General features: G+C 32.7%; 3 protein-coding genes across 4 annotated transcripts; 2 read left to right on the forward strand and 1 right to left on the reverse strand.

Moving 5' to 3' along the window:
- Positions 1-290: 290 nt before the first annotated feature.
- On the reverse strand, positions 291-9,926 carry LOC106720331. 2 transcript variants are annotated; one of them, XM_014514969.2, is made up of 5 exons: positions 8,970-9,926; positions 8,222-8,285; positions 4,487-8,087; positions 2,411-4,396; positions 291-2,226 (listed from the first exon to the last, which is right to left on the reverse strand). In XM_014514969.2, exons 1-5 carry the CDS (start codon positions 9,608-9,610, stop codon positions 1,814-1,816), a joined length of 6,705 nt encoding a protein of 2,234 aa, XP_014370455.2. In that variant the 5' UTR covers positions 9,611-9,926; the 3' UTR covers positions 291-1,813. The 2 variants fall into 2 exon arrangements, with proteins under 2 accessions (XP_014370455.2, XP_014370454.2); XM_014514968.2 differs by having other exon boundaries at positions 2,411-8,087.
- A 471-nt stretch (positions 9,927-10,397) lies between these two features.
- LOC106720278 (coronin-like protein crn1) lies at positions 10,398-11,845 on the forward strand. The gene is made up of 2 exons (XM_014514873.2): positions 10,398-10,611; positions 10,810-11,845. Exons 1-2 carry the CDS (start codon positions 10,536-10,538, stop codon positions 11,034-11,036), a joined length of 303 nt encoding a protein of 100 aa, XP_014370359.2. The 5' UTR covers positions 10,398-10,535; the 3' UTR covers positions 11,037-11,845.
- A 7,141-nt stretch (positions 11,846-18,986) lies between these two features.
- LOC106720205 (carbonic anhydrase 7) lies at positions 18,987-26,573 on the forward strand. The gene is made up of 5 exons (XM_014514791.2): positions 18,987-19,113; positions 24,482-24,685; positions 24,951-25,222; positions 25,345-25,575; positions 26,080-26,573. The coding sequence occupies exons 1-5, from the start codon at positions 19,068-19,070 to the stop codon at positions 26,284-26,286; spliced, it is 960 nt and encodes a 319-aa protein (XP_014370277.1). The 5' UTR covers positions 18,987-19,067; the 3' UTR covers positions 26,287-26,573.
- The last annotated feature ends 51 nt before the right edge of the window (positions 26,574-26,624 follow it).

Consider the following 26,624-nt stretch of genomic DNA (forward strand, 5'->3'; position numbering starts at 1 on the left):
GATTACTCTTTATTCCTATATTTATTAATAAATGAAAACTAAGAATGTGTAGTTTTCTTTCACCTTTAAAGCAGTTGTAACTTCGTAACTGTTTACTGAAGTAAAGGAAGGGAAATAGGTACCGTCATTAGTGCTTTATCTGGAAATTTCCACTGCCGAAATACGTGTACGAAAACATAATTATTTCAAATTTTTCCAAGACACTGAAAGGGATGACGAGGTGAGAATTTCAAAAGGATGTTCTAAAGAAAAACAGTTGTGTTTTAGACAATTTATTTATAACCCATTAATGAAAATTGCATCATCATATGAAAAATAATGATTCTTCTACCTACATAATATATAAAATTTTCATGTTAAATGCTCCTAGAACATAAATCTCACGAGACCGATCTACTCATACTTACAAGTTACGTTGTTAGTCACGGTACAATAAACATCAATTAAAATTAAAAACAACTTTATTATAATTATCATTACAAACAGAATTAAACGATTTGGTCCTAAGGTGGCTAAAAACTCAAAAGTACATCGGACAAACTAAATATGCACCACATTTATCTATTTTCTATTTGTAACTAGTTGAGATTGCAGAGAAATGTATAGTTACTAGTTAGTAGCCGATGAAATTATCGCCTCAAAAATAGACATTTTTGGTCTGTTGTATATTACCAATATAAAACTTCATCAAAATTGAGTCGACTTTAAAAACACCGATCGGAAAAATCCGCTGTCGTATAAAACTAACGCTTATTTTACGATGGTCAAACATACTCTACGAATGCTACGGAAACATAAACTAATACAAACGGAAGCTCTTACATTCACTACAGCAAATTACAATTCCACATTATAAAATAATATTTAAAACAATGTCTATAAGCTCTTGAAAATTCATTTATTTTATTGTAATATATTTCATATTTTTTTTCTTACAGTAAAACAGTCATAGATATGTCTCTAAATTTGATAAAAAAATGTGTGACCTTTTATTATTATTATATTAAAAATGTCCAATTCGACTCGCCTTTTCCAATACGCGGGTTACAACAATGTCACAAAATGTCTACGAGCTGTCCAAACTAGTTGCAAAAATTTTGTTAATTTTTAAATTTTTATATGAGATCACACTTCGTGATCGTTTATCACATTCCTCATTACAATTCAAGTATCAAAATATATATATTTCTTTCAAAAATGTCACAATTATCTTCATTTCTTATTGTGTTTGCATTATTTAATACTTATTGACTACATGAATCGCGCAACAACTTGTAGAAAACCTTCGAACGACGATTCTAACTTATTAAGATAAGAGATTTCAATCTAATTGAAATACCTTCCCCTTTTCTTGTAGTTAAACTCTTGGTCTCAAAACCTTTCTAACGAGTGTTAAACATTTCATGGACAGCCCTAAACATAAATTGCAGTTTCCAACTTTAATTGCACTGCACCTGTGGATAATGAACTCAAAAAATCCTAAAAATAACAATATAAATATCAACTCTCGTACATCATACTTAATCTAAAACAAATTGACAAAATATAACTATTTAATATTATAAATCTTAGTTCGCAAATGTACACGTAGACAAAACCAACGCTCGACTCACAATAAAAATATTTCAAATTTCATGTAGGCACCATAAACTCGACGCGTTTGTAAAAATAATTATATGATACATGTGGTCCTTCTGTTACCGTATTGTGAGTTTGTCCGCGCGATATCATCTAAATAACTAGCGATTTCCCTACTCCTTAAACTATATTACATCGAAAAAATGTCCCCGCATCCATTATCCCGAAATCGAAACTATTTGTTTTTTAAATGTTGTTTGGCGACGTGTTTCCTCAACTCGTCGGGGACGGGTACGCCCTTGTGCGCGGCCATGTTCGGCGTCTTCGCGGCGGGCGTGTGTTTTAAAGATTTCCGCGTATCCCGGGACGGTTTCGCGTCGTTATTATTCGTAGTTGATTTTCTAGTCGCAACGCCTGATTTTCTATTATCATTTTCAACTTTTTTAGGTTGCACAGTTTGTTTAACATTAATTTTTTTCGGGGGAGTTTTTTTTGTAACTTTGGCGACGTTGGTGTCGACTTCGGGCGGAGGCGACCGGCGCCGGCGACTGCGGGGCGGCGTGTGGTCGAGCGTGGTGTGACGCGACAGTAGCGCCGCGCTGCTGAACAACTTACCACAATCACATCTGTGTTCCACTTCTGTTGTGCCTGCATACAATTACATAAACATTGACAGTGATCATTGATTGTGGACGTGCGAGATCAACCGACATTGACAGAATATTGATATAGTAAATGTAGTATACAATAGCCAAGCTGTCAACTAAGGATTAAGACTATTTTTAAACTTGATAAAAAGTCAGTAAAAGAAATTATAAAGAAAGATACTTACGTTTTTTAATAGGTTTTACTGGTTCCGGTTTCAATTTGTGCTTTACTTTAGTAGGCTTTCCCAATGATTTTCTCTTAACTACTCCACTTAATAATTTCCGTTTGGTCGCAATCGATTTCCTTTTCTGAGGTTTCTTCACTTCACTGGTGGTGGGGGTATCTTTGACGGTTTCGGGGAAAGCGTATTTGGTGTCGCTGTCGTCAGAATCAGTGGCAGTCGTTGGCTTCTCATTGGCTTTGGGAGTTAACTTAGTCTCTGAGGATGAGGTCGTTGCGACTGGGATTTGTTCTGTAGACTTTTTCAAGCGAGACGTTTTCAGCGGCAGTTGCATAGAAATTCTTCTTTTCAACAAATCCCTTGAACTGGGTCTTTCGAAATGTAAAGAATTTCGCTTTTTAGTTTTGATTTTCATAAAGCTTTTTTCTTCCATTGAAGTTTCTTCTTTGAAATCTGGATTGAGCATGTATCTTACGTCATCTTCATCACTCGATTCTATCGAAGGTTTTAAAGACTCAACGACAGGAACGGGCGCATTTAAACTCTTTTTTCGCTTAGTTATAGTAGGGATTACTTTTTCTTTACTTATATTCTTTTTCTTATCAACTAATGTATCATTAACTTTTGGTTTAAGGTTTTCGTCATTTTTTATCTTTGAAGGTATGTGTTGAGGAATAATAACTTCTTTGTTAATAACAGTTTCAGTTACAGTTTGTTCTAGTTCTTTTTCTATAGCCTCAGTAGATTTTTTAACATGATCCTGTTTTATAGGCGTAATAGTAGTATTATTTATGTCTTTTTGTTCACTCGATAATGCATCCGCGTTATTACAATCAGCCTCAGATTTTTCAACTTTGATATCGTTAATATGTTTTTCATCTTCTGGTTTATTTTGTTTGATATCAATTGGCTCAAAACTCTCTTCTTCATTATCTTCTACGATAATCAATGAATCATCTTTTTCATTAAGACACTCTTCCGATTGACGACTTTCTGTATCCAGAGTTTCTCCTTCTAATTCTTTGTTTAAAGCGGCTTGTTTAGCTTTCGCAATTGACTGTTTCTTTTTTCTTAAACATTTTTCTGTGTGTTTATTGAGGGATAGCTCGTTAGGAAAAACCATGTAGCATAATGAACATTCATGTATAATGTCTTTAGTAGAACTGAATGAACTCTTAACACTTTTATCATCAGATTTTTCGGAACATGTTTCTAAATGTTGCTCCTTGTGTTCATTTAATAATTGAAGTTTCTTAAATGTTTTATCGCAAATGTCGCATTGATGTATCTGTGCTGGCTTTGGAGTTTCTACTTCAATAGCTTTTTGTCTATTTATTCCATCGTGCGTCTCTCTATGTTCGACAAGATGATGTAGTTTTCTAAACGACTTGTCACATGGCTCACAGCGGAACCCAGCACTATGATCCTCAGTCTGCTTTAAAGCGCTCTGCTCTTTAACAATTTTATTGTCGCCTTGTTCAGATGAACTTTTACGTAGTGTTCTAGTCGACATAGAACTAGGATTATGAATAATCCTGTGTTGCACTAAATGATGCAACTTTCTAAATTCCTTTTTACAAATTTCACAACTAAAAACTGACTTATTGACATTCGCTTCGCTGTCATTTTTCTTCGAATCTTCATTTTTATGTTGCAATTTATGATGAGCTAAGTACGACAAGTGTCGGAAGCTCTTTCCGCATATTTCACATACTAAGTTATTATTAGGTTTACTAACATTTTTGGTTTTTATTATCGATTTTCTTGATTCATGTTGTTTATTAGTTTTTTCTTTATTAACTGTTTCTTCTATTATGTCGTCATCTGGAACAGAAACTTTTGGTACGCTTTCTTCTGATTTTCTTTTCTTGGGAGTTTCCTCATCTTGTAAATCCACGTCATCAGATTTACTTGCGTGTGATTTATTTTCAGATTCTTGAGATTCACTTAACCTTCTTGTGTCGGATTCTGGACGATTTGGCGATGGACCTGTACAATGTTTAACATGTTTATAAACTACACTTTCATTTCGGAAGAGCTTATTACAAATAGGACACAGAATTTTTTCATTTATTTTACCCATTGTCCAATTTTCTTTTACAGTTCGGTCGTCGCTAGCGTCGTCTCCCTCGGTTTGCTCGGGACTCGGAACTTTCGGTGACTTGGGTGCTTTGGCATCCATTAATCTTGGCTTCTTCTGTGGACTTGGAGCTTTACTTTTATCCGAGTCTGCATCAGTAAGGGGATATTTTCTCGGACGTCCCCGTCCCCTTTTAGGAGGCGTTTGCTGTTGAGTTTCAGATTCTTGTGTATTTATCGAACTACTGCTGATTTCAGCTTGATTTTCCAATAACTCGGCAGCTTTAACCAAGTTATCAATGGCACTTATTGGATTCGGATGAGCAACATACGAATTAGTGTGGTTGTTAATGTCATTAAAAGCAACTTTATCTACCTCCGTCGTTTTATTTTTTTCATCTGCATTAGTACGGCCTAGGAGGTATGATTTTTTTGGAACATGATTTTTAGGACTTTTTTCAAGCTTATCTTCAATACGTCGTTTTTTCTTTGGCGATATTTCAATCCCTAAATCGTCGGATTGAATTAATTCCATTTCTGGGGCCTCAACAGGAGTTAACACTTGTTTCCTCTGATGTTTACTCTTAGTTTTAGTCTCTTCTTGTGTTTTATTATCGAAGTTGTCTAACATATCAGAATCTAAAGAATCTGTTGTGCTGTGAGTAAATGTTTCTAAATCTGGTGTAAATTGTTTGATAGGAGATAATTTTTCACCCTGCACGTTTAGTTGACTTGGTACGAAATCAACACTAGAATCCATAAATACCACCTTTACTGGTTTCTCTTCGATTATGGTAATTGGGCTTTCTTTTTGACGTTTAGCAGTCAAAGCAGTATGATATGCAATTTGCACTTTTGATTGATAATTCTTCCCGTAAGTTTCTTCTTCAGATGTTTGATGTTTATTAGAAACAGGTATTTTACTGTGATAGTTACTGTGACGCGCTTGTAACATTTGCTGTTTGTGTGTTGATTTCGCTTTAGACTCGGCCAATAAAACTTCATTCCTTGTTAATTTCTTTGGAGCGATATCTTTCTCTACCGTAGTTTGTACAACATTATGTGTCTCTTTGCCATCTAAATTAACGGTAAGACAATTTTCGTAAGTTACAGAATTTCTTCTGTAAAATTTATCAAAATCTTTTTCTGTTATTATAACTTCTTTTTTCGATTCGTCACTTGCTTTGTGAGTTAGCTCCATTCTTAAGTCATGTGCTTCTTTTGGATTCTCAGAAGCTATCTTTTTTAGATTTACATCTCCCGTTATTGGTTCATGTTCTATTATTTCGTCGTCTGAATCTATGTGTACAATTTCATTTGTGTGTTGCACAGTGTTTTTCAACTGTGATAACAAATTAGTTTGATTGGTGGGTTTGTTTTTGGGATTATCATTTTGCAAAGATAAAATATTATCAACAACAAATTTCTGAGGTAATTCATGGGCTGGTCTTTCTACAAAAGGTATGCCATGTAATTCATTCATTTTAGTTTCAATTTCATCTAAAGTGACAGGTTGATTGTTGTTAGCATGATATGAAGGCCCGAATGACGTCATACCTTTCTGTTTTTCTACTCCTTCCATATTTGAAATATTTTGTGTTCGATCTTTATTTGTGGTTTTAGCTGGAGGGACTCTGTTTATAATCTCCTCAACAGTTTTATCAATTAGTGCTTGATTGTTTATTTCTCTTCTTTGTAATAACTCTTTCATATTTGTGTGAGAAATTGGTAGCAGAATGGCGGAGTCAGTTTGATGATTTGAAGAAGAATCATCTTTTGAAGGTTTTTTACTAGTTATAGATTTAGTTTTTGACGTTGGACGATCTTTGACTACTTGTTTTGAGTCATGTTTGACTGCAGACTTAACAAATGCAGCCGTTTCGTTTTTGTTAGAAGTTAGTTTTTGTTGCTCTTGAACTTTGGCCATAGCATTATTAGTTTGTTGTCTTTGGCTATCAATTTTCTGTAAAACGTCTCTTCTATTCAAATCATTCGGCTGTTTGATCTGCTTCGTATTGGAACTGTTAGTTGTTACTTTAGTTTCTTTAATTTTATTTAGAAACTCTTGTCTGTTAGCTTCTGTCCACTTGCCAAATGGAACTGCAGCATTGTTATTGTTTACAGCTTTTGAGCCTACATGCTTGGTAATTTTAGAGATTTCCTTTTTAGTTTCATTTTTGACATTAAGTTGAATTTTTCCATGACTTTCAAATGTTTTACTTTTATCTTTTAATTCAACAGGTTGTGGAGCTATGATATTTGACTCAGTCATCTTGTGATTGCTGCTTTCTTCCTGTTTCTTTTCAATTATAATTTTACTTTTATCTTGATCTTCTTTGTTGTTGGGTTTAGTGTCTTGTTGTATTAAATTTTGTTTTGGCAAATCTATTGTTGATTGTATATTTTGATCCATTTCTGTCTCATCTGATGTCAAGGTCTTACTCTCAAGGGGAGCGATTTTCAATGCTTTATCAATTTCTATATTCTGTAATTGGGATTTATCTCTTGCCAGCTTTACACTGTCCTTTGTAGCTTCTTGCATTGTAACTGGAATGTCTTTGACAGATTCTGCAGTTGCCTCTAATGTGCTATTATTTGAAATAGTGGAACTTTTCATTTCTTTATCTAATTTTGTTTCTGAATTACTCTCCTCTGTAAAGCTTTGTTCTGTTTGAATTTCTTCGGTTTTTTTGTTCACAACAGTTTGTTCAATTTCCATAATTCCACATTCTTGTTTAGATTTTTCAATAGTTTCAACTTTTGACTCAACTTTGTCTTCAGAAGTGTCTTTAACATCAACACAATTTACAATACCTTCGTTATTTTTTACAATTGATGTATTATTAGTATCATTAGGTATTTGCTTTATTATTTCTTCATTTTGGGGACATAATTGATTAACGTTCTTTGGTGTTTCTTTGATAATCATTTCCTCATTTGTTATTTCATCTTTATGTGCTGGTGTATCAGATTTGCTAACCTCCGAACCTTTTTTAATCATATTCTCTTCCTTATCTTCATTGCTAACAGTTGTATCTTGATTTTCTACCAAATTTTTCTCTGGAAGTTTTTCAACATTATTTTTGTCTGACAGTGTTTCATTAATATCATTGTTTTCTTCTGGTGTTTGTTTTGACTCCTTATCTGGTAGTACTGGTACATTTATATCAGAAATTTCTTTAAAATGTTTAACAGGTGAATCTAAATTCTTTTGCTTGGAGCTGTCAGTGTGGACTTCTATTGTTTTTTTCACATTATCTGAATGTCTGCTAGGGTGTAGTTGCTGATCAACCATAGTTTTTGTTAATGGAATACCTTCTTTATTAGGGGTAGAATGATATGTCATTGGTGTGAAACTACCAACAACAGGAGATTTTCGAGATTCACTGAACTTCATCATCTTTCCATTCAGGTTTACTTCTGACTTTGAATCTGACTGAGATTCTTTACTCAATTCCACATTTATTTCATTTGTAGATGTTTCTTTTTGAGGGATAGTGATTTTCTTTTCATCAACTTTAGTTGGTTCACTAATTACTTTGTTTATATCTTTTATTGGGATATGAGATACATTCTCTGTTGTTTTTCCTTCCTTCACAGGCTGAAAAAATGACATGGCAAAATTAACAAGTTGACAATTGACATACAATATTCAGACATTTTTTATTTACAGCTATTTTTAATAAGCAGTACACATTCAGTTATTGTTTGTGTCACGTAAAACATGCAACTTACAACTTCCTTAGGGACTTCTATTTCAATTTCTTCATAGACCTCTAAATTCCCTTCGGTGTTCTCACTGAAATTAAAACATAAAATTCTAATTTTAAAGCTCACCTAAGCAAAAACACATACATCTTACATGATATAAATGCTAAATTAGTTTTAAAGAAATAGGCCACATTTAAGGCAACAGTTAAATTACACATTGGAGCACCTTGAATAGAACTAAACTAGCCCTTTGAATCATAAACATATACAGTGATCACTTTAACAGGAAAAGCCACTAGTTTATTTCATTTTTGTCACGCAAAATCTCTTTTAATAACATGTATAATGCGACATATTGACAAAGAAAGATAAGAAGATCTATAAATGAACTTAAGACACTTACTTGAACCAATCAATGTAGTTTTCATTTCTAAAAATAAATGTCTCACAATTCCTTTTTAAACCATCTTAAGCAATAATTCAACTGATAAGAATATATTCTGAGATAGATACATCTCAGATCCAAAAGTAGAAACTAATAACCGGGTAATACTTGGTTGTAAGGTTTCCGACACAAACAACTATTTAACTATCAGTTATATGCAAATTGTAAATTTAAATTCTAATTACCCATAACAATATTAGGTAGAATTGGAATAAACCATAATAATAAACTTGTGGTACTCTAAATAAAGTAAGTTGTTAATATACAACTAATACAAAAATTGAATAAGAGCATTTTATTTTGACAAAAATTTTGATAAAAACTTACCGAACTTTTAGGAATTTGAAGCTTGACTGTTGCTGATCATCATTTACTATCTGTACAGCTGCTAATTCCTCTTCACCTTCTTTTCTATACAAATACAAACCATTGCCAATATCAATAGCATCAACATTTTTACCATCAATCTGGAGGACTACTTCCGTGTCTTTACTTGGTATGGCTGGCTCTACATCATCTATATTTCCCGCCAAATTATCTTCAACCTTACCATATTGTATATCCTCAATAATTTTATCCTCCAAGTTACCTTTTTCATCAATCTCCGGAGCATTGTCGTCGATAACAAGCTCATCGCCATCATAAGAGTTTTCATTATCTTCAAAAATATTAACACTACCAAATAAAATATTCGATGCCTCTATTTGTTTACCGATCTTGTAACTGTCCAAATCACTCGATTTAGAAATCGGTGATAAATTCGATATCATCGAATTATCTGCGACCGCCGCTTCTTGATCGGAATTGACATCCTTAGTGATATTAAAGCTCGCCTCATCTTCTAACAATGAAAAATATTTGGAATTTTCGTTCGCAGTCAAATAAGCCTCACTAGCCGCCGAAGACGTGTCCAATGATGAGTCTCCAGATCCTCCCGCTTCGCTCCTCAACTGATTCAATCTATCCATTTTCACAAATCATCTGTTTTGACAACAATCATCAATTGTTTATTGCAAAAGCTCGATCTGTGCGTATACACTTTGCCGCCTATAGGTTAGCTAAGCAAAACATCTGAAGGTTGGACAATTAGCACTTAGGTCAATAGCAACGAATTGGAGTGAAACTTTTAGTGGAACAAACGATAATGAAACTGTGACAACTGACTAAGTCAGAAACCCCACGATGCCTGCTATTCTTACATTCGTAAAATATTTCTGTAGGTAATATTAAATAAAAAATGTCTCAAAATTTTCACTTAAAACCTATTTTAATAATATTTTTATATCAATTTTATTAACAACACAACACATCAAAGATTAAAGATGGACGTCGCGAAAAATAGATAACAATGTTGCTATTACTCATTGCAACATATCTGCAAAACATTTAGAAATTGTTTAAGAATAGTGCTAAATTTTAATGCTAAGTAATTATAGATTCTTAATTCCTCAAATTTGGACTTTTTGAAGTTATTTAAATATAATTAGTAACAAAGAAAACAAAAGGAGAAAAAAGTGTGAAGGTTAGGAAAATTCTTCTACATTATCTTTTTTGGGAAAAATGTTTTTGAAATACCCATAATCACATTTTAACAAATATAATGGAAACCTCCGAATTCAACAAAATAAAATATAATTATCTAAAATTAACGCTGTTGATTATGGGTTGTTGCTTGATTTCACATTTGGCTTTGAGATCTGATAATCAGGGACAAAATATAAAAAAAATGTTTTGACATTGACAATGACACAAGATACAACGGAACGCTATTTTTGTATTGACAATCGACGCACAGACCGTTATAATTCAAACCCTTATTATCGACTATTTCTGTTGTGGAATTAAAGTAAGTTAGTTTTTAAATACATACCGTAATATAATACAGAAGATAAAATGGCTCCGCGAGATACCCAAACTCACAGAGAACCGACTAAAGGAGTAAACATTGTAAAAAAGAAGCCAGTTAAGAGTAAGTAAATCTTTGTATATTTAAAGTATTTTACAAAAAAATGCTGTCATACCTTTAGGTCCTCTTACGTTCATGCATGCTCGTCTCGTGTTCTTTATACCGCCCATTTTTTTCCAATATAATTTGCATAAATCCTTCATAGGTACAGAGATCTAAGATGTTTAATGTTACAATAATTATTTCTTATAACATTTCCAGCTAATAAAATTGAGGTGGCTGAAGCAAAACCTAGCACTGCACCAGCACCGAAACCAGTCACACCTAAATCTTGTAAAAAGGAGAACAAACAAGCAAATGTGACAGGAAGTGTAACAAAAAGTGCTAAAAAGCCAATGCGCAATAGACGTCCAAAGCCAGCTCATTCCGGAGTACCTGTTCCGGAAAAAATGAGGAAACGCTTAGCTCAATTACTAAATTCTGACTGAAAAAACACATGCTATATAGGATTGTGTAAAAGTTGAAAACTTACTACTAAGAATATATGGCTAATTTGTAAGACTTCAGGCTTGGCAGTCCCCAAAATGTTTATTTTTTTATTATTTAGTATATTATATACTTTTAGGAAAACACAAACTTAATTATTAAAGGACACTTCAGCTTTAATTTTCAGTGCCATCTATGTTCAAATCTAGGATTTAAACTCATTGCAGTTGCTAACAAAATTTTACATATGTAACAGATGTCTATAGTAAGTAGTTGTTAAGCAATTTTCATTGACTTGCCATAATTTTTTTAATTGTAATCTTTATTGAGCTTCATTATAGAAAAACCAGCTGTGGGTTTTTGATGTGGAGACACATTTAAGTTCATATAATCATCTGTCTTATTTAATTTCAAAAACTGCTTCAAAGTTTTTGATTAAGAAATTGAACTATATGTAGATAAGCATTACCATTTTGTAAAAAAAAACTTTTAATTCTTAATTCTGTATTGCAAAGAGATAGTGGTTCACAAAGGTTTTGAAGGCTTCGCCAGCTGACGATCCGGAGGATGGGGGCTAGTAGTAAAAGCTATTTTTATTAAAAAGGACATGCTTATCAACATGTCCAATTTTTCGATTGATCTAGGAGGGCAACTAAACCCCCCACCTCTGTCTTGGTGGTATGGTATTTAAATTATTTGTATTTGGTAGACAAATGTTAGTGTTAAATAAAAAATTGACAAGTACATTTATTGGTATACATAAATGTTGACAAAACCAGTACATTTTTTTACTAATTTTACTTTGATTTTGATAGTAACAATAGTACATTTACATTATTGAATGAAAATTGATGATAAATATTGATTTAAAATTTATATACTTTATTTTCAAATCAAGCTGAACTTGTCATATTGTAAGTTTTGTTAAAGACAATTTGTTAATATTTAGACTGAATTTTGTATAACTTTATGGAAAATAAAATGTGTTTGTAGGTTATGTAATTAATTTTAAATCCATTTTGTCGCTAAATGCCGATATACATATGTTTATAGACATTTTATAATAAAAAAATAAAGCACAAATTATTTTTATTTCTAATATCCCCTGTATTTAATGATAAAACATCAGAAGAATATGTTGTTGGAAATAATCTAAAACCGATAGGTGGCGTAACTATAGCAATAATTAATTTTTCGATGTGTTACTTCTGATATTAGATCTTTTATTGTACATTATTTGTTTTCCATTTTTCGAACTACTTTTATCGATAATTCATTGAAGTTGAAAAATAGATCTGCGTTATTAATTCAATTTAACTATGACGTTTTTTATGTTATAAGGTGGCAAACTAGTGAGCGGCCGCCTGAATTCGCCGAAATAACTAAGCGACCTTTGCTCGTAGACATTTGCAATTTCAGATGCGTTGCCTTCCTTAAATCGACGGAGGATCGGACGCACAGAAAGAGAATATTTCCCCTTCCTATGCATTCCCTCTTCCGTCAAATCCACTTCTCCGTCCTATCCTTTCTTTATAAGAAAAAGGGTGGGAAGGGAAAAAGGACTAAAATTAAGCCTCCGGGACCACACTCATCAAACGAAACGCGGAATTGTACCCAATTCACGCCTGTCTTCTGTGTGATCGTGGTATTTCACCGTGGTATTGTTGCTGGCATCTACCACTGTAAAGTTGTCTCCAAGAGTGATAATAAAGCAGTGGGTACTATTGTATTATTTAAGATCGAGTTCGTAAGAACAAGTTCATTTATGACAAAAAAAACTTATAAAGTGATTTATTTAAAATACTGCAATACTCCAAAACAATACGACTCAAGATTCTTCAAGTTCAAGCGTGTGTACCTCTTTCTCAAAAGCTGGCAACTCATCGCATATGCAGTTCCTCTATTTTGACGATGTCCATGGCCGTAGTCGTTGAAGATCAACCCGTTTGCTCGCTTCTTTAAAAAAAACATCGGTAGACATTGCTACGATAGTTGAGATGAAATCCGTCATAGCGACGATCTAATAATACTTAGTGGGAAGCAGTTATAATAACATTAAACATTAATTATAATAACTATACTTACGTAACTAATATAGAATTTTATAAACATCTAGAAAGCCATTCATTACTAAAACAAAATGAAAAAAAAAAAACTATGTTATTTGTGGTCTGTATCTGGCACTAATACGTTTCCGGGTTTTCGGCTGTGAAAAGAAAAAAAAGAAGTTAATTTTTTTTCGTTCTTTCTTTCATGGGTATACATAAATCATAGAGATCCAATTTTTTTTCGCAAAAACCCCTTACAATATTTTACTGTTTTCTGTGAATTTTCCTCTGTGTTTCTTGCCATGCAAACAAAAATCACTTTGTCCTAATTTGTTATTACTTATTGTAAAAAAATTTATAACTCACTGGAATAGATTTAGGTACCAATTGAAAATAATTTAGCCAAATATGTGATGTTATCAGATCTAGACAATTTGCTCAAATCTAGAATAATAATTTATTTAAGGGGGAGTTACTAAGTTTTTTTTTGGAACGAAGTTCCTTATCGCGCGTTGTGAAAGGGGGCTAGACGGAAAAAATTCTTACGAAAAGTTGTCACGACACTTTTTGCTATAGTAAGTATGTTAACGACGAATGAGCGCTACTTCACCATGGTAACGAAAATTCATAGAAATAAAATGTACTTCTTGTGAAGACTTAAGTTTTTTATTCATAGAATAAACATTGGTTCCTTCACTAATTAATTGAAAGGAACTTCATTCCATCCGGGTGTCCCTTGACACCTCTCAAGTTTTTTTATTTTGAATTTCTTATGACTTTGACTTTCTTCTATTTTGACTTTCTTATGACTTCTATTGACTAGTACTGGGGCCTAGCAGGAATGTTTGAAAAGTATTAAAATTTGTCCAGCGTATTTTGTGTATCGGACGTAAAGTACCTACAAAAACTGATGACATAATATTACATTGCCGATGACGATATGATGGCGCTTGTCACAAATTTTCGTACTAAGCCCACAGAATTAATTTACTCCAGGCATCAAGGCATCAATAAAAAAGGAAAAAATAAAAAAATCTCAACACAATTTCATGCCTGGTAGTATTTTATTTAATATTTTAATGAAGAAACGGCTACCTCTTAAGTGAATCTCGTTAGGAATGCGTGTCGCGGGCGTTTTATTCGAATCAAGCGCCACCATGTGACCAATATCATTGATGTTGCAAAACTCGATTTATGACATAAGCTGCCAATGTAGCTTGAACTTGAACTTGCTATTTACTTTAGATAAAAAAACACCATGTTTCATTTCACTATTGGTTTGGAAAAACAATAGGATCATTTAAACTTAAACCTCGAGGTCTAATGGGGAAGGGTTTGTTTGCAAACCCTGTTGATCGTGGGTTCAATTTCTAATAGACGAATGCAGTGTACAGCCGTCGATCAGAAAACTTCTAAACACTAAAAATATCGGTTCATTTTATTTAGATGTCGATTTACTTTAGTTTTATTATTAAAAATTAATTTATAGAGTTGCAGGTAATATGAATAACTAGGCGGAATATAAAAAAGCAATATAAATGGCAAGACTCCGCCTACATCTATAACTTATAAGCTTGGAACATAAAACGGTCGCCAGTGGAGAATAAACAATAGGCACACGTCTATAAAACAAATTAACAATTAGGTTAGGCGCGGAATACATGATTTACGTCCACGAGACCCCGCCTGTCTGCAGTGATGGATGTTATTTGACACCGTACGATAACAGAATTAATATTTTGTTTGTGGTTTAAAGTATCAAAGACGAGAAGGAGGCAAATCATTTGTAGTTTTTTTTAAAATTCAGATCCCTGCATAGAAATGTATCCGAGCGTGTATGTAACGTGACAGAATTCGAAATTTAAAATATCCTCAAGGAAGCTTTTCATTTTTTTTATGTTTAGTTGGCACAAATTATTTCAGCTGTTTCGGAACTGCTAAAAAGGCAAAAGCAAGGCTATATTTAACTTTCATAACACTTAACGTAAAGTTTTCTAAGTATTTATTTTACGAAAATTAAACAGACAAGATTTATTATAATAAGCTTCAATGTAATTATCATAATTGCTCAGGGATCGAACAATATTTATTGAAGTCCCTCTCACATTTTGTAACTTGGACCATATGGAAAAGGCTCCAAGGCGCTTAGATTTAACGTATTGTATGAAAATGTCTACGCGATTTGCGTATCCCGGCACAATTATGTGATGTACATCTACTCACTAAATAAATCTGCGTCGTATAAATGCATAATTAACATCACCTTTTTAAGGTTATATTGTGATTGAAAAAGGAAGCTGTCAACTGATGGCGAAGATGAATTATTTATTGCTTGAACTTACCAAGCTTTATTTCGAGTCAAAAAACAAGAAATGACAATTATTCGCTTTTATTATAAGTTTAAGGGTGTAAAATTAAAATCTAATAAAACTATTTAATGTCTGATGGGCGACTTTGTGGTCTTTCGCAATCATCAAGGTCTTTGATAAAATCTTCTAAAGAGCGTAAATTTCGGGCGTCATTTCTTTTGGTCGTCTGCCCCATGTGTCATGTCTTCCTATGTCCTGTTACATCTTTATTACATCTTATTGATTCTAGAGTTTATTGTTGTTTTATTTATGCGACCTCACTTCACCATTAGTTATTAATAACACGCAAAATTAAATACCCCTGACTGTACAAAGAGTTTTGCTTCATCGATCACATCGCACGTAACATATTTATCTCTTTGTTGAATGCTATATGTACATGTAGAATCTTGAAGTTGGAATCAATTAATATATTACAAACAATGTATGAACATTTGTCAGACAAAATTTGCACATTTCGTGTCTATGATCGTCTATGCTCGCCTTTTCTTTAGAGATGCTGTTATAAATTATATACTTTTTATTTTTACATAACTGATAGTGGATTAACCTTCTCTCTAAAGTCTTGACTGTTTTCGTTGACTGAGGCGTTCGATTCGCATTCTCTCCGTAAAGTCAAAAACAGGTAGGTAGTTATATAAGTTCAACAGTTAAACAGTAACAGATGCGATCTGTTCAGTAACTTTTAGCTCTGCTAGCGCCGTGGGCGAGATTTCTACCATTTTATTTCTTTACCATGCTTTTGGTGGGTTAACGGGGTTAGGAGACTGTGAAACTAAACCTGTACCATCCCTTTCTGTACAGCCCAGTCGCATAACCGCTCCCTACCTTAACGCCGGCACTAGTTTTACTTCTACTTTACTTTTGCAGGTGGTATTGACCAGGCACAGCTTAGAATGTAATTACTTATGTCAACGTTACGATATAATAAGACTTGTAAATCAAAGGGGTATAGTTAATCTATGATTACGTTTTCGTAGAATACTACAGCTCAGTAGTAGTTTTCTACTTAATTCGAGAAAATGATTAGTTATGTTTTCAGTACAAAATGTTTTAGGGACTGAAACAATGACTGCTACCTTTAGCTACTATCTACTGTGTCAAGTTGTTGGTTTGATGATCATCCATTATGTTTTCGACGTTATCCTTTGCCTTTTATTCTTATCGTTGTTCATTCTTTCATAAGATCTTTTTCTTGATATAAACATAGAATAAGAATTAGTGAACTTTAACTGTTTCGAACTTCATCTGTATACATGTGATGATAGAAATAGCTTCATGTTATATAGTTACTAGCTGTTGCCCTCGACTTTGTCTGCCCGGAATTAAAAAAAATAATTAGTAGCCTATGTGTTCTTCCAGGTTATGTTTTATATCCATGCCAAATATCTTCCAGATCCGTTGAGCCTTTCTGAAGATATATTCATCCATTTATTTATTCATCCATACATCTAAACATTCGCATTAAAATACTAGAAAGATATAAAGATTATATTTCATGACAAAATCAATTGTTATTACTACGTAACGTACGAGTACGTAAACTTATTTCTACGTATCTTGCCTTAGAAATAGATATATTAGAATATATTTCAAAATTACGTGTAATGCTTTTGTTAATAAACACCCTTAAGATTGCATAATAGAGGTGATTAATCATTTAATTAATATTTATTATTATATAGAAATAAACTATCATGGTCTTTGTGGTCTAATATAATAGAAATAAAGGAATAAAATAGACTCCATGAAGTATTTATTGAACAGAAATAAAGATGCGGATAACAGATAAACTTGTCCGCTTTTCTTCTAAGCTCTAAACTGTTTGTGATAATTTTTTACGTGAATTGAGAAGTACTGTAGTTACTGAAACTCCACGTCGCGAAAAGGGCTTAAAAATTATTTTTTTGCAATTGATATGAGGTATGAAAAATTAAAATTGTCTTGGAAGACTTGAGATATAGTTTTTTATGTTAGTGAAAAATCATCCCTGACACAGTGACAATAGGAGATGAGTTAAATGTATACTAACAAAATTACCAGTTACCATTACTGTGCATTTTTCCCTTTTTACACGGAAACTTTTACCCATATCTTTTCTAGCTCCTTGTTTACAAACATAGTCCTACAACTAGTAGGTCCCCGTAGTGGGGCAAAGGGCAGAGGGCGTCCACAGAGCGCCGCCATCTCGCTTTATTCTTGGTCTCTGCGCTTCGTCAAACATAGTTCACTTTACTGCATAATATGTGATTGAATCTCACCAAACTGACTAGTATAAATTCGTCTAGGACCTCTTGTCATACCTCTCTTCGCCATGCTCGAACCAACGATGGCATAAGTTTTACATGAACACTACACCATATTTTAGATTACCTTTGAAGATCAAATTAAAAAAAGTAAAGGGGAAAATAATTCGAAAGTGTTAAAATAATTAAGTAAGAAAAAATAGTTACTTAATAGTGTATTTTTCACGGCAAATACTTTCACGGGCAACAGCTAGTCGTGTTATAAAATGATACATAATTATTATTACATAGACTGGTAATGTCCTCGCGATGTTTTAATTTTGTTCATCAATGATATTATTTATTATGATTCTAATCAATGGGATGTTTGGACATTGGTTCTATAACTTATATCATCTCAGAGAGTTATTGCTATGTTATCATCTATTGTTCAGAGTATTTGGCCCGTTGGGCGATCAGCCCTCAACACTTTGAATGCTACACGAACCAAAAGTGACAAAGGAACTGAATTTTAGATATTCATACCTTTTTAAGATTCTGCTACAAAATTAATCAAACAGAGATGTCATTTTACAAATTAGCTTAACAGCTAAGCAAGATTTGTAATATGGCGATTTTAATCGATTCGATAAAGATGCTAATGAGTTTCACTTTTTCGCAATCTGACACACAGAATTACTCGTTTGTGTTTATGCTTGCAGTTAGACCCATTTAAAAAAAAATATTGCGATGTTTTTGAAACTGGCATTTTTCTTTTGTAAAATGTATTAATGAAAGAGTCATCTGACAAGCAATGGTATTAGAAACCTATTGAAGAACTTATAAATCTTAATAAAACAAATCTAAGAAATAAACAATTATCTTGTTGTGAAATTATAATTAAATAAACATAAGTTCATATAACACAATATAGGTACTTATTCCTTCGACGAGAATTCCCAGATCGAAAGTGTAATTGCTTCTTATCTTGTACAAGTAACAAGTAATATAATTTATTCTTTTTTCATTCGTTCTTTTAATATTTGATACGTACTTAATACCTTCAACAAAATGATTTACGTAGATAGTGCAAACTCCTTTCCAAGCTCCCCAAAATCCAATAAATGGTGAACTCTTCGTTGTAATGTAATCATAAATAGAGAAGAATAATTAGACCTAACTATGTGCTGTGTACAGCAAAATCCAAAAGGAAAATGTGTAGCGGCATTTTAGGGTTAGTTCTCACGGCAATGACGCGTTGGGCCATTGAAAGCGCGACTCGCCGCAGCGCAAAGTGTAGTATATAAACTGCAAGCACCACGACAGCAGGCATACCTGAACGTACATTTATTTCCTTTAATTCTTTTTAAATTTATTTTATAATTTTTATAATGAAGCATTTAATATCATCTGTCATAGCAATTTTGGCGGTAAACGGTGAGTTTTAGTTTTTAATTTTTTTCAGTACTGTGAAATTTTAGAATTTCGGTCGACGTTTTATAATATTAAAAATTAATTTAAATGTTTTTTTTAAATTTAGAAACAGAAAAAAAAACAATAATTACAAAAATATTACGGTGTACGATTTGTTTTATGCGGTCACGATATTTATTATGTTATAAAAGGCTTATATGGCAGATTTTATGGAATAGAAATATTTCTCCTGTACAAATATAATATTGAAATACTAAAAAACAATATGATTAACATAAACAATACAAATTGATTATTAAATCTAAATATGGCAAAGACTAGACTTTGTTAATAGAGACTTTGAAATTGAAGTTATGAATAACATGGGCATTGAATTTCTAAAACTTTGATATTAAAAGTGAAACACAAAAGTAGAGACGCGTTGTTACAGTTTGCATACTCTGCGTACAACCGAACCGCACGGCTCGCAAAAACATCCGACTGTAACAGTCAGTATTGAATAAACAAAACTATGGAGCGAAGAACGCTTAAGAAAAAAAATCTAATGCATTTGCTACATTGAGATGTTTTCATATTTATGATATAAAAATAAAACATTATCACTGTTATAATCAGCGAAAGATATAAAAATATAAAGTTATCCTATATTGCGAATGGTATTTTTTACTGATTCTGTCACAAATATTTAAGGCAAATGCATTCATATCATCATCTCTCTGTATTTATTTAAATGTAGATAAATATCAATAAAAAACAATCTTTATTCTTAACGCTACCAGTTTCAAAGATTATAGACTTGGTTATCAAGGCAGAAAACTCTCAGTCGCTCTTTTACGTACATTTTTATGAAACTTAATTTTTTTTTTTAGGTGTTTTTTCAAATTAAGTAATTAGTAGTGGACTTGTAGTAAAAAGGCAATCGACATGTATTGATCGTAATTTGTACAACAATAGAAAAAAAATTTAGAATCATAGTGCCAAAAGAATCAAGATTTTCTCTATCTTTTCGATTATTGCGCATTATTTAGTATGATAATTTGTGTATTTTCCCTTATTAAACCTAGGCAATAACAGACCTCTTTTGTTTTTGACACATGTAGATGATTATGGGCAGAGATTAATTCATTTTTTTGCTACCGATTCGCCACTAGTTCTTTTACTACCGTCTTAAAGAAGAAAACAACGTTAGGACCTTATTTGGATAGGATCATGTAGTTATGCTATTACTTGGTAATTGAAAAATAGTTATACGAAAAAAGGTCAGCGTACGCAAGTGCTAAATAAGGTAATCAAATTAAATAAATACAATAATGATAGCAACACACAAAGCTAACCTCAAAATGTAGGTCCAATACTTCACGCAAAGGTCGGCAATGTTTGCGATTTTCATCTCACTTAATGCATTTATCACATGCGATAATTGATGTTAGAAAATCAGTATCTGAGATTTGTCACGAACTTATCTGTAATAGATAATAGGGTATAGAATATAAACGTAGTTACAGGCGTTCTAAATTACATCTATCTAATTAATTTCTTATCTACAATAGTGACCATGAATTTTAGAATTAATTTCTAAGATACTAAAAAAAATGTAAAAATATTCAATGGCAGCATTCGTAATGTCGTCAATTTTTTTCGTTGATCTTTTTCCGTCGATCTAATTTATTGAATAATTTCTCATCTATTTTTTATGGTTATCGGCATCTTACTTAAAAAGTTCCTATTGGAATTAGTTGCCAGTACCAGTGATGATCAGAAGTATATTAAAGACATTCAACAAATTGTAGTCAACGACTTACCACTAGGTAACAAGACTTGTTATTTCCTACTGACGATAGTGATTACAAAAATTGTAGGTAAATGTATTTAATGTCAGTTCTATAACTGATTAATTTGAATCCCTTTGATTTCAAGAATTTTTCTTTTTTCAATCTTTAGGCACAATGGAGATGTCAGGCAAAAATATTATCTATCTTATATATATAAAAGAAAGTCGTGTTAGTTACACTATTTATACCACAACATCGGTCGAACTGATTTAGCTGAAAATTGATGGGGAGGTAGCTTAGAATTAGGAGACGGACATAGGAACTTTTTTATCTTGTGTGCATTTTTTTTATTCCGCGCGGACGGAGTCGCGGGTAAAAGCTAGTTTTGAATACATGTCATTGAATTAAAAAGAAGAACTCTTGACAGAAAATTCAAATCTAGACTCTAGACAAAATAAAAGAAATAATTACAGCTTTATGTAAAATGAACTTGCATAGCCATGGAGGTATGGATATGTACGTCTGGAAGTTATATATGCAAATAATGGACGCATGAAGCGTTCTCTTCCTATTTGGGCCGGCAATAACGTACAAATTCCATGTTTAAAAAAATTAGGAGACATAGGTTTTGTTAATTTTTTGTTTTGCTACTCAAACTTTGGTACCTTAGTTTACATTTTAGAAAATGATTGATGAAAGCCGTATTTTTAATGCAAACCATAGTATAACCCTGTTGCCCGTCCATACCCTAGACTTAGTTTTTAGTTTTAGTTGTTGATATTCTAACCGATAATACCCTTGCTCACTTTTATTCATAATCGAAGGACTATTATTAGTTTTACAATAATAACATATTGTAGTAAGTAGGTTTAGTTTAGAATATTGTTTTTATAAATATTTATGAATTCATAATGAGTTTATTTTCATTCTTTTTATCTTTTGTTTGGTCTTACTTTATTGATAACATAAGTATATTTTATTAACGATTGGATTTTGTATGTATAAAAGTACATAGTATATGTTATGTATACAATAAAGTCTATTGTTATTTTTGTAAAATATTATTACAGGTAAAAAGAATTGAACTCAAATATCTGTAAACTAAAGCTTAATTTATATAAGATGTAGGGTTCATAGTTCAAAGGTAAAGGGTAACATCGCCATCTTAATCAAGAAACCAGGGTTAAAACAATATTAAAGTATTCAAGACTTCAAATGACACTTGCCTTCAATAGCCATGTGTTCGTGTGATTCGGCAGTGAATCGATTGAACAAATGAACTGTTCCATACTAAAAGAGGCAGTGGAACCACTTGGAAAAGTTAGAGCAAGATTTCTTTCCAGCGTTCTTTTCTTGTTTCGAACATCGAACAACGATTATTTTGTTTTCTTTTAGCATTCGCCGCCTTTTTTAGCGGCTTACCTTTTTTTATTTTATAAACAAATTAAATGCGTTCAAGCAAGTTATTTTTCATAATTTTGATTATAAGTGTCTTCAAATTATTTTATAAAGTTTTTTTTAATTAGTTATTTTCTGTTGCTGATATTAGATGTTTGCCGAAAACTAAATTTTAAATGAAAGTTATACTTCATATTAATTGAATTTAATTTACTTGCCACTAAAAAATATTACTTAAGTGCAGACGTAACACAAGAAACTCAATTTGAATTGAAGCTAAATGTACCAAATTTTAATTCAAACTAATTGGATTTATTTCACAAGTCACTGATTTTTAATGCAATCCATTATTACCTTTTATGGATTATTACATTTTACGTGACTCAACATTATGTTATGGATCAATTGATTTTTATTTTAGGGTAAAAATAGGTGAGTAAATGACTAGAATTACTTAATATGTCTAATTAATTAAATGAGAATCTTAATTTTTTTTCATATTGTTTCTAATGGAGGTTGATTGGTGCATATGGCAAGTTTTTTCACAATTTTCTTGTTGATATTATTAGACAAAATGTACCGTTTTACAGCTCATAGAGAATATAATACACATTCTAAAGGCTAGTTATTGTCAGTTACCGTTAAAATATATCGTAGTACTACCTCTTATAAATGTTTTACATAACTTTCTTATAGAAAAAGGAAGCAAACGCGTGATTTCACTAATATTACCTCCGCCAAATATTACAGATATAAAATGTAAGTAAGAATGTAATTATATAAAAAATGCAATAACATATGTTAACACAAGTTGTAACAATACGTACCTACGTTTAGTAAACATTATCTGCTGATATAATAGTCATAAACGATAATTGTAACATTAAATAATAACACAGATTATACAAACAATGATGTGCATGAAACGTTTACCCGAATTAAAATAGACGCATCGCTTACTTACTGACTTCAAAATGCATATAATCAGGTATTTTACAATAAGCTATGCATACTGGCTAATATATATACGAGACTCATAGCTATTATTTTTAATGAAGTACAGCTTTTGTATTATTCGTTTGCGTATAAACGTGACTACAAATATGTGTTTGAACTGCATTGGTGTACTCGTCTGTTGGTTGGTTGTTCAGAGAAAACAAACAAAAATCTTAATATACATTGTAAAAATTGTGGCGCTCCTAAGGCCCGGCTCACACCGATACACCCCCGGTTAAAGCCGTTCCTGGTCTGTATGAAAAGCAATATAAGGTAGTGAATAATGCGAACACGTGACCTTGGTTATTAAAATTAATAAATGTAGTTTTGTATTTTATTTTAGTCAATCTTAAATACTTTTAAAGCAATATGCTACTCGGTTCAGGTGCAGTATAAATAAATAGTCCATGTACCCCATTCGAACTATTTTAAAATTCTCGGCCAAACTTGAACAACAAATCTGCATAGATTTGTATAATTTGACAGATGGCATTGCAAAAGTATCTTTGTAATTTATAAAATCCTAGTTAACTGCTCACAAAGGAGAATTATAAATCAGCTACGATTGTTAAATTTATTGCCGCGCTTTTTGAACTTAATTAGGTTATTCGGATACATGACACGTAGCCATTGTCTATGGTACGGGTATAAATTGGCGGCAAACACTAATTTGCTATTCTTTAGGACAACTTAAATAGCTACTTTAAACGACTGACATACAATTAATTATTTGGAATGCACTTTAAAATACTATTTGCATGCGGAATTTTTATTGCATTTGAGAAGATTTATGTTTCATTAATTCTAGAAACACGGTATTCTTGTTTTTCACAAAATAACTATTTATTTAAAAATGCAATTTCTTAGGAATTAATTAACTTTATATGTTCTATTCGAAAAACAAACAAAAGCACGAAATATTTCTATACGCATCTTGATTTCCCCGTCTAGTGAACTTCGAATCCTTGACATAGATAAGTGGATCTATTTTGTAGTGGTGCTATCCCAAGAACTAATACCAATTCCTTACTAAATAAGAAAGTGTGGATGGATGAATTTTAAACATGTTTGCTACATCGTAACTCCAGAATTACGGATCTGGAAGATTGGATGAAATAAGATGCCAACAGAAATGCCCATATACTACTTACTCATATTTTTTTAATTTGACATGGACAGAGTTAAAAGTATATTTCTTTCTACAGTTTCGTTAGTAATGGGCTGGGGGTACAGAGCATCTGATCAGCGGCGCTGGGCGGTGCTGCACCCGGCGTGCGGGGGCCGGCAGCAGTCACCCATCGCCATTGCGGCGCGTCAAGCCATACCCATTTCTATACCCGCCATGGAGCTGGTCGGCTACCAAAACCCACTGCCGGGACCTTTGACTATAACCAACAATGGTCACTCAGGTAATCAAGAAATATTTAATCGTTATCTCATTACATAGCAGTAAGTTTGGATGGATGGATGCAAATCTGTTTATTACCACGTAAATCCACAACGCCTGGACGAATCTGGATGAAATTTAGGATAAATAGTTACCAGTTAGAAATGGCGCATAAGCTTCGCCATCATCAAATGAACAAAATTTGATCAGGAGTGCTAAAGTATAACCTATCAAAGTCACACCTCACATCTATGAATTAATATACAAAACAAACTTACATTTTACAGTGGCATTAACAATTCCAAAGTACTCATCTGAAGAGGAAAAGAAAGGTTTCCGTCTACCCTACATCTTCGGTGGTCCGTTAGACAATGAGTACGAGATCGAAAGCTTCCATTTCCACTGGGGAGACAAGAACAACCGCGGCTCGGAGCACACCCTCAACGACATGCGGCTGCCGCTCGAGATGCACATCATACACAGGAATAAGAAGTACCGGAGTCTCGCGGAAGCGCTGCAGCATCCTGATGGTCTTTGTGTCCTTGCTTTCTTCTATCAGGTGATTAACATTATTTGTACATTTTATATCCAGTCGTGGACGTTAATTTTTCGATATGACGATATGGCATTCGATGCTCACATTATAGTAGGTCGTAAGTGTAACTTAACGTGTATTTTCAGGTCGTGGAATTCGACGCTAAACTTCTAACTCCGATCGTGAAGAATCTATCCGCTATTGAGAACTTTAACACTAGCATGCAACTCCCCCACACGTTCTCCCTCTCATCTATCCTATCAGGCTTGGACACTGAGCGCTTCTACACGTACAAAGGCTCGCTGACCACGCCCCCGTGCGCTGAGGCAGTCACGTGGGTCATATTCTCTGACTACCTACCTATCTCCGTGTTCCAGGTAATGATTTTTGTTTTTTTTTACAAATCTTGTAAAGTATAACATCAGCATAAAGAAATAAATTATTCCAAATTAAAATTATTTACTTCAATAAAGGTGCGCACCTTTATTGGGATTTTTAACTTTGTAACATTGTATTGTACACGGAAGTACATGTCACAGACAAATGTCTTCGTTATCTGTGATACAGAACTTTGTACATTATTAAAAAAACGACTTATTTTTCAAATACTACTCGAAGGTCACTAATATTTGTTGATGCGACAAATAGAGCACACGTTAAGGATTTTTTTTTGCTACCAAAATTACTTTAATGTATGTGAAGACATTTACAGAAAATATAGAAGACTTCAATTTATGTTTTTCTTTATGTAAGCTGAGGACTAGCTCTATCACATCATATGACAGATGTTAACTATGTCTAACTTTGACTTAGGAAGAATCTATAACTCATCTTCTCTTTTTTGTCGTACGCATTATTTTACAATTCTCTTTTTCTTTTAGATGGACAATTTCCGTGGCCTTCTTTCAAACCTCAACCTGCCCCTTGTTGACAACTTCCGACAACTACAACCGCTCTTCGGTCGGAGAGTTTTCGTTCGTATAACGTCGAAAAATCCAAAATTCAAGAAAACAAAACTACATTACTCAAAATGGGACTGGGTGGGACATAAAAAGGCTGAAAACGATGTCGCGGAATTTGACGACTAAACAAGTAACGTGACGATTCTTCAGACAATTGGTCCACGGCAATGTCTATTACCACAGAGAGGAAAATACAACCAAAAGAATTGAGGTTTTATTTTGCTTTGTATAATCCTCTCTTATTATTAATGCGATTCCGTTTAGAATGTTCTAGACCACCAAATAATGTCGGTTTCGCATTCTAACGGCTAAGATGTATATGTTTTCTTTATTACGGGTACTTAATACTTACAAAAATCAAATACTGGGTAAATGTTAATATTTTAATCTATGTTCAATTGACATATGCGTAGGCACAGATAAAATACTAAATATTTGTGCATATAGTATTACTATATATAAGT

The sequence above is a fragment of the Papilio machaon genome, chromosome 8, assembly GCF_912999745.1.
Source record: "Papilio machaon chromosome 8, ilPapMach1.1, whole genome shotgun sequence".
NCBI lineage: Eukaryota > Metazoa > Arthropoda > Insecta > Lepidoptera > Papilionidae > Papilio > Papilio machaon.